Below are 12,897 nucleotides of genomic sequence, written 5' to 3'. Positions count from 1 at the left end.
AGTGAGCCACCACACAGCGTCTACTGTTGCCTTTCCAAAATTGAATTATGTTTTAATAAATACAAAAACTTGCATTCCATTGGCATGTCATTTATTAACATGCTTGAAGCATGCCTCTGGGGATTTTTCAAGGTAATTTTCAAATGAAAACAGAGTCAGCAGCATTTTTAAATTTCTCCTCCTTTGGGCAATGAACTGCCAATCTAGTGTGGACGGCATGCGTGTCCGGAGCAGAATTTATGTATAATTTTTTTATAAACTAAACTACAGTAATGTGGAAGTAGCCGTAGGGCTTGTTTACACTGGACGGGCCTACATTTTCATTTTGGCGCCCATGTAAACAAATGAGCGTGTTCACGCTGCGTAAGTGTGATGCAGAGAAATATGAATATGATATTTTTTAAATTCAGCTGTACATATTCTTTCCCTCTCCCTCCCTGTTTGGCCCTATCCACATGGAAACGTAACTCAATGTAAAGAAAAAGGGTTTTCTGTAAACACTCTAAACACTGCAGGACATATGCCAGGCCTGTACGTGAACACTTTGAGCCTGCACATATGGCACGTGCACTGTGTACAGCTTTATTTGGAGTACACATTACAATGTATACGATCACAGAAACAGACAGAATGAAGAAAGCCAGGGAGGATGACGACAACAACACAGACAAGCGACAGCTCTCTCTCTCTCTCTCACACACTCTCTCTCTCTGACTGAACAAAATACACATGACGTTTTCTGTCAGAGATGAAGTCATAATCATACATGCACATGCGACTCAGACATGCACACCCACTCAGTCAAGCCAAGACGCAGCTCGGCCCACGTCACCAGGCCTTAGCGTCGTGTCCGTAGCAATGCTGACACGACTCTGCTGAAGCTAAAGACGGTCCTTGTCCTGAGGCGCGTCTTCAATCAAACTTAATGTTCGGATATCGCAGAGCCCCGATCCCTTTCGGTCCCCTATTGGGAAGGAAAGCAGACATCTTAAATGACACAGCAGCGCACTTTCACAGGGACCATGTCTGTTATAAATAACCCGGCCAGGCCAGGGCTGGTCAAGCTGGAGCTGCTCGTCCCCTCTGGACTGCAACCAGCCTCGACACCTCGCCCATCAGCTGTCGTCTGGGGGAACTGGAGCTGGCCCCTATGTCCCCTCCATCCCGGCAGGCCACTCTCTCAAAAATGTTACCGGAAACACACACTATTTATAGACCCTATGAGTTACTCTCTTAAGTGTTTATGTTTGATACAACATGCAGTGCAAGACATGATATGTGTTGTTTTTTTCCCTTCCACTCGCACTTGCACCATTTCTTATCCCCCTGGTTAAATTTGAAGTTAAACAATTTAGCTTTGCCTTGACTTTTCGTCAGTTGCGTCTAAACATTTATTTACGGATATTTTTCTCACTAAAAGAGCACCAGTAGTTTTAAGAGCTAAACATCCAGTAAATCACCTTTCCCACAAACCGCACAGCCCCATTAAAACCAAACAGTCCCAACTCAAGCATTTGGGCTGATAATCATGTGCCTGTTAACAAAGTGTGTCTCCAGTGTTTGTGTGCATGTATGCATCTGTCCATATGCGCTTATGGAAACTATTTTAATACCTGCTTACGTAAATAAAGGAGGTGTTAGTTAATTCATGTTGGGGGGGAGGGGCTCAAGGTGCAACCGCTAGATGAAGTGACCACGATTCTAGGTGGTCTGTTGATGCGTGGCCCTGCTGGGGCCCCTGTTGGGATGATAATTGAAAAGACTGGGCTTCTGAGGGTGTCAGCTGGATCTTCACACCAAACGATGTTTGGGTGGAATGTGTTCACGCTCACTTATCCCACCCACAGTGGAAAGGCAGTGCAGTCCATCCTTTTTAAGAAACACTCTCTGCTACTGTTAAAGTCACTTGAAGAATGTTTAGTTTAGGAGTATCACCAGGAGGAAAACATGCCTTTGGCACTGTAACAGAGACTCCTCTGCCGCCTTTTCCCTTTACACACATAAAATCACCAAAGAAACAGAATTGGACCCGTTGGCCTTGCTCTGTTTATACACATTTAAAGCCATGTGATTCTGTCATCACGAAGCTGAAAAAAGCCTGTCAGAGATAGCGTTTTGGTCAGTGTAAAGCCAGGGTGTCTGGTTTCACACCGCGTTCACGATCTCTGCTCCCTGTCTGGTCATGGTGCCGCCAGGCTGTGACCTTTGGCCTAAAATATATCACGATGACTCACCCACAGTGTGTAAATGCTTCTATTTGGAGATGATTCAGACGGATGTAGACTTCAGAGCCAGGGTTAATGGGTGTTTTTAACCAGTGTGGAGTATTTAAACAAGGTTTAATCTGGTGTAGCAGTATAATCAGTATAGTTGGAGTCAGCCTGATAAATGTGTAATGAAAATTGAACTACATCTCTCTTTTTTTTAAGTTGCAAACATCTACCATTTCATGCAGTAAGTGTTGCTAGTGAAGTAAAGTAAAGCTAAGGCTTGTCTGAAAGGTGTGGTAGGTTGCAAGCATGTACAAGTGTACATGTAGGGATGTGTTTGTTCACCCCCCCATTCCTTTGATCTCAGCAAATTGAGGAGGAAAAAAAAGGCTGACTTATTACCTTTTTTTTTGCAGTTCATTTATATAGCTCTTTAGGCAGCTTTTTTCACCCTGTGTTGCTACAACAACACATACACAAGTCCATACAGGCTGTAATGTAATGCCTCAGTGAAATGTTGGTGTAAAAGGAGATGGAAATGTGTTTGACACCGACTTGCTGGAGACGGAGAACTTTTGAATCGAGTCACACAAAGGGATTCACTAGACTATGCCATCTTTTCTTTAATGAGTTTGATCATATCAGTACGGAGACGCCATGGTTCTTACATACGAGTCCTAAACGGTGACAGAAGTGAGTTACGTTGCCATTTTCCAACCTTTACTGCTGTATGTAAAGAAAGAGGAAGCTCAGTGATTTTTCAATCAAAGTCTGTTCACAGGTCTCGGGGAGTATGGCTGCAAATGTGGAAAAAAAGAAAGAAAGATGAATGAAGCCTTGTGTGGCTCCAGAAGGAGCATTCTGATGATGTCATATGAGGTAGTGTTGGTTGGTTTGAGGGTTACAAGTTATCCAATCAAATCCCCTTTTTTTATATAGCACATTTAAAAAAACACATGGGTGCCAAAGTGCTGTACACCGCTTGAAGACGAAGAATATGCTTAAAATCCCTATATACGCAAAAGACTCAAATACAGTGAAACACTAAAACACATGAAAAGACTAAAATACAAACAGAGAGCACACAATTTTCATGTTGGGTTAAAAGCCAAAGAGTCAAAGTGAGTTTTAAGACAAGATTTTAAGGTTTCCAAGGTTAGAAAAGTTAAAAAAATTAATTTTATCAGACCTTTTTAACCTGCATATGCACATCAGCCACTACCAGCATCGCACAAGCAAAACTCTGACCAAACGGTTGGTGGTGTGTAACTCAGTCATTCATAGAGTCTGGTGAGCGACCCATAAATGGGTTGCAGGAGATTATTTAATGTTGCCAAATACATTTGCAATCGTTGATCTAGCTATTTGATGTATGTGAATATGTTATAGCGTGCATATAGTCCGATTGTGATGAATTTATCATACTCATGTGTCTTATCTCCTGGAAATGTTGGATTTTCTTACTTTAGAAAAAGTCGCAACATTGCTCTCTTCTTGATTTGTTCTGTGAATTGGGTTATGATAGTTTATCAGCTTTAAAAACTGGGTCCCCATATAAAAAGTTTCAGAAACGGGTGTAACGCCTTTGTTCAGTTTAGAGTCTTTGTCTTTTTATGTGGAGTCACATTCCATGTATGTGAACACATTTTTGACCAATAGAGCAAATACTGAATCTGGAGAAAGCGCCGTACGTAGTATAGGTATCGGGTTCTGGCAAAAGAAAAAAAGAAAAATCAGGATCGGCTACAGTGATTTTGGTTAATTTTGTAAAACTCTGTCATGAATCTGACTATGATTTACTGCTATGCTAAATTGGCGTTGTACTCCTTTCACACTTTGTCCTCAGTCCATTGCACTCTGCTGAATCACCTTGCAGAGCCTGAATACATCAGAAAAGTCATCACAAATGTTGAAAAAGTGTGAGCTCCACTGCCCATTTCCAGAGGGGGACTAAGCTTATTGTAAAATGTATGGCATGACTGTTGTGTGGGAGAGAGAATAAATGACTTGGGGGAAGATGGCTAGGCAGGCACTCCAAGCATTTGTTCAAAAATGTGGACTTATCCTTCCCCTTTTTACTCCCTGGCCCCCCTCCCTCCTCTCCACAAGTCCATTTTTCAGAGAAAATCCAGTGTGATTGTTGCACCCATGTATTAGTCATGGAACACTTTGAGGAGACAATCTTTGCGCGCTGTCAAAGAGTGTTTGTCTTTTGAATGAGAGCCTCCTCGCACTTCCTCCTGGTCCAGTCACTTCGGATTAAACCCTGTGGAAATGTCAAAGAGCTACAGAGAGCAGGAGGGCCTCACTCATCGGGCCCTTTATGCAGCAGGGGCCCAGGTGGAGGTTTAGTGTCAGAAGTGGCAGGTTGTCAGTCTAATCCAAGGCAAGGCACATGCAAAAAACCCCATCATTTTGTCATTGTTGTTAGAAATCTTAAAAAAATGTAGTTTATTGTCCCTGCAAAATGTGTGGAAACGGATCCTTTTCTACTAGCTCGCCTTCTTTCTATTTCTGAACACCGGTCATGTCAGAATACACGTCACCAGTTTTCATTTGGAGTAAGCTTTTACCCTTGACACATAGACCACAGATAGCACTGGGTCGTGTTAAAGGCAGGTAATGCTTCACTGGTGCCTGGTAGTGCTTGGTGAGCTCCTTCTTCTCAGCCCCGCTCTTCCTAAAGGGAAGAGTATGTGTCAAGCTTCCATCCACTTAAAGCTCTCTGCAGTTTACATTCCATTCCTGTTTAGAACATGCTGCTACTTCAAGTCCAAGCAGATACTGTTAGTCTGAAAGAGGCTGAGAAAAAGGGAGATGAGGGAGGTTAGGGAGGGATGTAAGGTCAAGGAGGTTGGGAATTTGTCTTGTGAAGATTTTTTCTCTCGAGGTGCCTGTCCACGGCTTTCATGAAAGGTCACGACTTGTCGTTGGAATCAATTGATTGGTATGAGCGATGCGGTGTGCCGTCATATCGGGTTTCGTCTTCCTATGTTTGCCTATCACGCAAATGCAGAAAGGTTGTGTGAGCTCAAGAGATGCTTTAAATCTTCAATCTGAGCGCCAGTCCTGTGAGATTCGTGTTTAATATGAACTTGGTCCAGTTTTTAGTTTCTGTAACAAACTGGTCATGCCTTTTAGGATGTTTCTCACAGATTGTCCTGCAGCTGCATCTGTGGGCTTATTAGCAGAGTGGAGGAAATCAAGGCTCCCTGCTGAATTCTTCCCATGCTGCCTCTGACAGGCCTTGGCTGTCGTAGTGTGGGAGTAGGTTTACATGTGCTGCCACATGTCAGCGCATCTGTGTGCACTCAGAGTCTATATGTGTACGTCTGGAAGAAATTTGTTTCATAAATGTCTTAATACACGTTGGCAATTTTGAAGGCAAAATTGTCCTTACTTCAACGTCTTTGGGTTAAACAACTTAAAGAGACGTCACACATACATGGTCATGTTATGTTTTGTCAATGAAAGAAAGAGCCATTTTACAGAAAACACCAACCGGTGAGAAACTGATCTCTGGAGATTCTCTAACAATCCACACTGCACCTCTCAAAAAAACTTGTGTGTTTATTTCTTCACTTTTGGGTATGATTCCTTGATGGTGTGAAGCTAAATGTTTTGATGCCAGAAATATGTCAGTGGACGTTCTCAGTCATCCAGGTCATAGTCATGGTCAGTAGTTAGCTGTATTAACGTTGTAAGTCTGGCAATATTCTATCATTTCAGTTGAAAAAAAAATCAAAGCCACTAATGAGATATACAGATTCTAAAATGCACTGCCAGGTATGACCTGTGTCTGTGTACTAAAAGATTCTGGAGTCCTCCAGTCGTCATTAAAGCACATAAGACTTCTCTGACAGGCATATTCCTTCATTCCAATAAAAATGACCAGAATACTAAACCTTCTCTAGCTAGTCTATAAAGAAGAAAAAAGAGCTGCCCTGACTCTGGCTCCATAACACTACAAAACAGCTTATGTTTGTTGGATGTTAGTTCAGATTTAAGCTCAATGAAGATGCACAATGTTTTAAAATGTCTGATTGATTTCCAGATTATTTGTGAGTCAATCCTGTCCATCCTTTTTTTGTCTGCTACGCACAGAGGGAAAATGTCTTCCCTTCCTCCCCTATTTTCTAATATTTTTAACATTTGCATTACTAGAATAGGGGTAGTTGTGCTTCCCAACCTCAGTTTCACCTGATTTGAGAAATAACTTCATTCTTTTCTTTGTTACGTGCCCACCAGTGACACTTGGTCCTGTTAGCGCAACTGTTAGCAAAGATGGCGGACACTGTTTACATTCTGGGAATGAGGTGCATAAACTGGTGGGCACGTAACAAAAAAAAAAAGAATGAAGATATTTCTCCACTGAGGTTGGGAGGCACAATTTTAAAAAAAATACTCCCCTTATTCTAGTGATACAAAGCTAAATGCAAATCAGTGACGTATTCCTATCAGTTCTCCATCGATGCAGAACGTAGTTACCAAAAGTAAATGCCACATTAGCCACCACACCATTAGGGAAAAAAATTGACATTGTTTATTATGGTCTTACAAATACAAGCTGTGGAGAATCTGGAAAGTTTGAGTGTCGTATCCACTGTGGTAAACAAAGAAGCTTGAGCCTGGTTGAACCAGTAAGAATAAAATGTGTTGAGAAGCCAGCATTTGTTTGGAGTCCACAGTCGGTCTCCAGTTGCAAAACGCAACAATAGCTGACAATGGTGCCATATCGAAAGGGTATTGGCTCAGTTATTTAAACCCTGTCAGTCTTTTTTTCCACCAAAATATTCTGCTTCCATCATGGACAAAAATACAGTCATTTTTCTTGGTTGCAGCTGCAGCTGAGCAAACATAAGGCGCGTCCTCTTCTGTAAAGTGTTGCCTGTCTCTCATTGTAGATGGATTCTCTTGTTTTCTATTTGTAGAGCCACCAAATACTTCATCTTACAGGATAAGCATTGCACAATGTGGACAGAATAATTCTGAAGTAAGGATTGGAATTCCCTTTGACATGTGTGTACAATACTTATATATACTACGACTTCTTCAATATACCAGGCTACCACTTGTCCCACTGGATATTGCAACAAGTTACTAGAGAGAAAGAGAATGTTAGAGGCTGGTGTCCATTGGGCGCGGTGAAGTACAAAGAATTGCAGAGTCGGTCAAGACCTTTATCTCATAGCATTGTACAGTGAGAAAGCAAATCCAGATTAAACTTGTTAGCATCAAGATCAGGTGCAAATATGAACTTGTTGTCCAAAGGCTAGTTTCAATTGTAGGAGGCTTTTGCTCAGATTGCATCCAGTAGTGAGATGATACTTCATCCTAAAGGAGTGGGAGGCAGGAGATGATCACAGCAATGGTTGGCTGGTCTGTACCACTGAAAAGAATCTGGTCAGTCAGCAGTTCCCTTTTGAAAATGGCCCGGGATTGTTTTTGTAGGGGGTGTTCAGTGAGGGTAGAGAGGATTTGGAGGGATAGATTGTTTTTTTGTTTTTTTATTAGCTGAAGCCATTTAAATGGCAAAACTACCACAACATGGTTTGGAAGAAAAAAGGATTTGGCAGGCCATGCCAACTGGAAATGCCAGGAGTGGCATCATGCCATAATCATAACTAAATTTCTAGCTTCTGGACAACGTGGGTGTGGAGATGGTGAGAGCAGAGCAGTGATGGTAAACCCATAAAATTCCACTTGGTCTGGCAGCGTGGACTTCATCAAGATGATCAGATACGAGAGTGGCTAGCTTCTCTTTTTATTTATGTGACTGAGAATGCTGTAAGAGATTTATTCTTTCCAGTTGTGTACCACAGTTTTGGTGTTTGAATCAAAACACTTGACTGGAGACTGGAGCACTACACTTAAATTATTGATGTAGTAAAGGCATTGTTGCGTGGGTGTCTAAAAACAGGCAACACGACAAGATCCCCTTTCTAACTGAAACTGTTAAAAATGTATTATTAAATTAACTTTAACCCATCTGTAGTGTTCAGTCTAATAACAATTAACAATGTCAAGTAGTACAAATACATTTTGTTATCAAGGTGTGGCCCATTATTCAGATTTTCTCTCTATATACATCCCTTTTAATTCCCTTTCATATAACCTGCTGAATGAAGATCATAGTTGCCTTTCTAGTTGCAGTGATTTCATGATGTTTTCATGATTTAATCCTTCCCGAACTACGAGTCGGTCGTAAATAACTGGTCATAATTTGCTGGAGTATTCAAAGTCTACTTAAAGAGATTTGTGTTGTTCTGATCTGAATGCAGCTGCTCTCCTTGGATTGCAGAGATTTCTTGTTGTTGCGTGCACTTGTGTGTGTTGTCATATGTGGGTCATTTCAGTCAGCTGGGAATATCTGTTGCCAAATTCCAGTGTTCATTTATATTACAAATACAAACAGAAGCGAATGGCAGTGATTTCTTTTGATTTTTCTCTGTTTGAAAAAACACTTGAAGCCCGAAATGGGGAAGTCTTTAGAAGCCGTCTCAGAGATAATAAATGGTAAATGTAAACACTTCACAATGCCCCGTTTCCTGTCTCAGCTTTTGTTTTCTCTCCACCCTTCCACGATCCATGTATAGCACTTGGGTGTAACCTTTCTCTGGAGAGTCTTCAACCCCTATAAATCTGTCTGTGTTTGTTGCAGGTGACTCAGGCCTCCAAGGTGTGGGGTGGGGTCTCTGTGCCAGAAGATTTGGAGGCGGCTAAAGAAGTCCGGGCGTCTCACAGCTTACTTGACGACGACGAGGACTTTGCTGCCGATGAAGCCTCAGGAGGTGGGGTTGGCAGAGGACGTGCAACCACATACTACAGCAACAGCTGTCCTAAATTTGTGGGAACTCTGTCTTTTTTTTCCCTCATAGTGCATTCCTTAGATCGTTAACCCATCCCCAACACTGACAACAGGGGAATTGTTCCTTTTTTCGATGATTTCATTCACACGAACACTAAACTGCATTATTCACACTTTTCAAGGGGGGGTTTTCTCCCTTGCGGGTTTGTGTCTTAAACACTGAATGTAAAGAGTGAAAAAGCAGATGGACCCCTGAACCCCACACATCAACTGAACCATTATGCCTCTGCCTCTTTCTCCCAAGATCTGCCCAGTGGCGAGGATGATGGAAGCACACCATGGCCGCCAGTCGCAGAGAGCACAAGTAAGGGACCGGCAAATCTATTTCATCCAACAGTTCTATAGGACAGATTTCATTTATGTGTGGATGAAGGCCGCACAATGCGTGTGTGTGTGTGTGTGTGTCTGTGTGCATGATATCCATCTGAACGATGATGCCTCCACATCCTGCTTCTGCTGCATTGTCCCAGTTTGCCCAAGTCTGGTCATAACACAGGGCCTCAGCTTTGTCTTTGAGACATAAACAGCTTCTCCCATCTTTTATCCTTTTTTTCTAGCAGTGGCAGAGATGGCAGCACTATAAGACACAGTAAAGGACAACGAACAATAAAACAGCTGCAACAGCTGCTATATCACATCACACCATGGCAGCAGAGAGTAGATAATGTATTAAACTTTGCATGATGGATCTAAATATGCGTGACCTCAGCCACCAACGATGCCTTAAAGGTGTCAACTGGAAATAGTTCATTTGGAAAGACCAATGCTGACAGTCTGGGTGTGTGCTCGACACGAGAGGTCAAAGTTTACATATTTCGTTGATGGACCAATATGCACGTGGCACGAGGGAGCTCTTCCCCTCGTGTAATTTATGGTATTACTTCCCACCATGTTCAACGGAGTCACACATGCAAAGAGTCCGAATTTCACCATCCCCCCTGCAGATTAGCTTGAACCGTTGGCGTCCTTATTAAACACACATGCCTTCTGCTTCTCTTCTTAGCCCGTCCTTGGTTTGTCACACGCTGGCACTCGACAGTTTAGTGGAGATGATTACATCACGACAGAGTAATTGTTTTGGTTGCGCCGTTGCGAGCTGACATCAGAGCCGAGGCATATAGCATGTGCCTTGCTCACAGAAATAGCTCCGCTGCGGGGCCTTGCTGGATTTGGGTAGTGGAAGGATCAGAGGAGACCTGAGCGCAGTTGACATGAATGTGCTCTAATGTGTCTGGGTGATGTGTTTGACTTGAACGTGATTGTGATGAATTTGGTCAGGAAGATTTAATCAAAGACTTGCACCAGTGAAGATTATATTAAATTGGATCAATATCAGATTAGAAAAAAGGAAAAATAGTATTGGTATGATTTGAACCTACAAAAATCCCCAATTATTTTAGTTGTATTGCTTAAATTCAATGTTGTGGAGAGGATACTGAGAATATTATGTTCTGTGGCTACACCTTTGCAGTCGTCCCTGTATGATCATGGTGCTATGACTGGAGACAAGGGACTATTCCCGTATATAGATCTGAACAGTCAAGGGATGGGAAGGAAATTTGGTTTCCTGCGCTAAATGCTGAATACTGATAATGCTGAGTGTCTCTGTCCGGTTAGTTGTCCAGACCATTCACCCAAATGTCTGGTTTCCTTCCCTCCTCTACCACTATAAAGTGGGAGATGAAGGTGCCAGCGTTGTCTCTGTTAAGTCTTGCATCCTGTTGTGTAACTATTTGCCAAAGGTGAAGGAACTTCCACTTCTTTCTGTCTCGGTCTCGAACACCAATGATGTGAGAAAAAAAAACATCTGGAGTCAAAACTGTTTTTCAGATTAGGCTATTTTCAACCTCTTTAGTCTATTGTTGCAGTTAACCCCGCCCTTATCATAGTCTGGAATCTTCTCTGGAGATATGAAGGTTGCGTCCCATGTTCTTTTAACCTCTGGTCTTGACCTCCACACTGAGAGCTCCAAAGAGATTGCTGGGGGACTAAATCTAGTTTATCTGCACTGTGAGAGACTTTCCTTGTTCCACAGTCTCAGTGATACACATTCCCAATGCACTAAGGATATTAGCCACTTTTATTTGGAAGCAGAGGAAACAAAGACCAGCTTTTCCATGTGATAATAATAATAATAATTTTTCTTTTTTTTGAGGGGCTACTGGGGTTACATTTCTCCCAGCGCTAATTTTGGATTAGAAGCTTGAGAATTCAAATCTCAAGATGCAACACATATCCCAACAAAAAAATATGGTTCAAATGGTTTTAAAGCCACATTAAGTATGCATTGGTTAGAAGAAATCGGCTAAATGTTTCAATTGTGATGCTATGTAGTAGGAAAAAGGCTCGTACCTGTACTTCTTGAAGTCACATAGAGTAAATTCAATTTAAAAAAACCAATGCTGTAAACCATGACTGATTCACTCAGTTCTGTGTATCTGAGATCAAACAAGTAGCGCTGTCATTTGATTAAAGTAAAGGATGAGAAGTCAAATGCGGTTTGTGTTTAGTCTTCACTTAAACATAAGTGTCACATTGCCCTCGACCCTTGCGGACTCGCATACAGTAGAAGTTGACTCACAGGCAGGTCATGTAGTCTCAGCTGCTTTTTTTTATGTAATAAATACATCACTTCTGAGTGTATTCTTGCTGAAAAAACACAGATTCTCCAGTGTTGCAGCACATCAGAGTAATGTATCCTGTCCATCACTTTAGCCTCAGGGCAGTGGACAGGATGTGGCAAGGCCACCCACTCAGGGTTTCTGCCTTTTGTGTCAGGATTTGGTGACGTGTGTGTCTCGGTAGCACTGTCCTGGTGTGTGTGTGTGTGTGTGTGTCTCCCTGTGTGTCGCACAGAGGGACGAATGCTGGCAGCTGCAGTTATTTTGGTGAGGTCTTTGTTGTTGCACTCCTGGGGGCCTTTAAGGTGCTCACACACTCGTACGTTTCCATGCACGGCGAAGCTGTTCAACTGGACTACTGCCCTTGTCCCAGTATACAAGCAGTAAACAAGTAGGGAAGTGATTTATTGAATGAAGTGTGTCCGCCCCCACTCTGCTAGGGCGGTGAAATACCCCCTTTCAGCTTGTTAGACAGTGCGTGTACATGCATGTTTGAAGTCCGATTTTAGTCGGACTATGACAATAATTTGGTTTTCTCAATGCCATGCAAGCATGTTAGTCGGACTTAAATCGAGCTAGTGTTAGACTGACTAATATACCTGGATAATGCGTTTCATCGTCCGATTACGCGAGAGCGAAAGCTATGGAGAAGTTATTTTTTTTTTATCATATTTATATTTACATTACATATCATTTAGCAGACGCTTTTATCCAAAGCGGAATTGAGTAGAACCTGCCAGGGGTGGAGTTGAACTTGCGACCATGAAGTCTTTTGCACACAGGCTACCGGTCTTAACCACTGAGCCACTCCACCCCATATTTATTTTCTTATCAGGAATGTGGCAATCCTAGAGTACACGGGGAATTAGCCTCACATGCTTTAACTGTTTTCTCAATTGTTGGTGTCAGTCAGAGATATAAAAAAAAAAAAAGCCTTTACCCCACACTGAAACAGTTAATCTGTAGTAAGACTGTGCTCATTTCACTCAGGGTGGGTGTTCCTCTAAAGGACTACAGCGGAATGGCCTTAGTTACTGATCTTGAGCCTTATTACTAAACCTTACCCCGTGATGCTGCACTCTGTTGTGCCAATAACAAATGTGTTGCCCTGGAGAAACTGGCTTCTACTGCTGCTCTTTAGGAAAGAGCGCTTGTGGGTGTTGTATGAAGAGGCCTTGTACATCTGTTTGAATGAACT

General features: G+C 42.3%; 1 protein-coding gene across 9 annotated transcripts in view; it reads left to right on the top strand.

Moving 5' to 3' along the window:
• Positions 1–12,897, top strand: part of hspg2 (heparan sulfate proteoglycan 2) — an 86,330-nt gene that overhangs the window by 16,931 nt on the left and 56,502 nt on the right. For all 9 annotated transcript variants that reach the window (XM_058643038.1, XM_058643040.1, XM_058643037.1 and 6 more), the window contains exons 2-3: positions 8,872–9,001; positions 9,323–9,382. In XM_058643038.1, the coding sequence (XP_058499021.1) occupies positions 8,872–9,001; positions 9,323–9,382 (190 nt within the window). The remainder of the gene's footprint in view (positions 1–8,871; positions 9,002–9,322; positions 9,383–12,897) is intronic.

This window comes from Solea solea, chromosome 11 (genome assembly GCF_958295425.1).
Source record: "Solea solea chromosome 11, fSolSol10.1, whole genome shotgun sequence".
Taxonomy (NCBI): domain Eukaryota; kingdom Metazoa; phylum Chordata; class Actinopteri; order Pleuronectiformes; family Soleidae; genus Solea; species Solea solea.
This window is presented reverse-complemented; position numbering and strand designations above follow the sequence as displayed.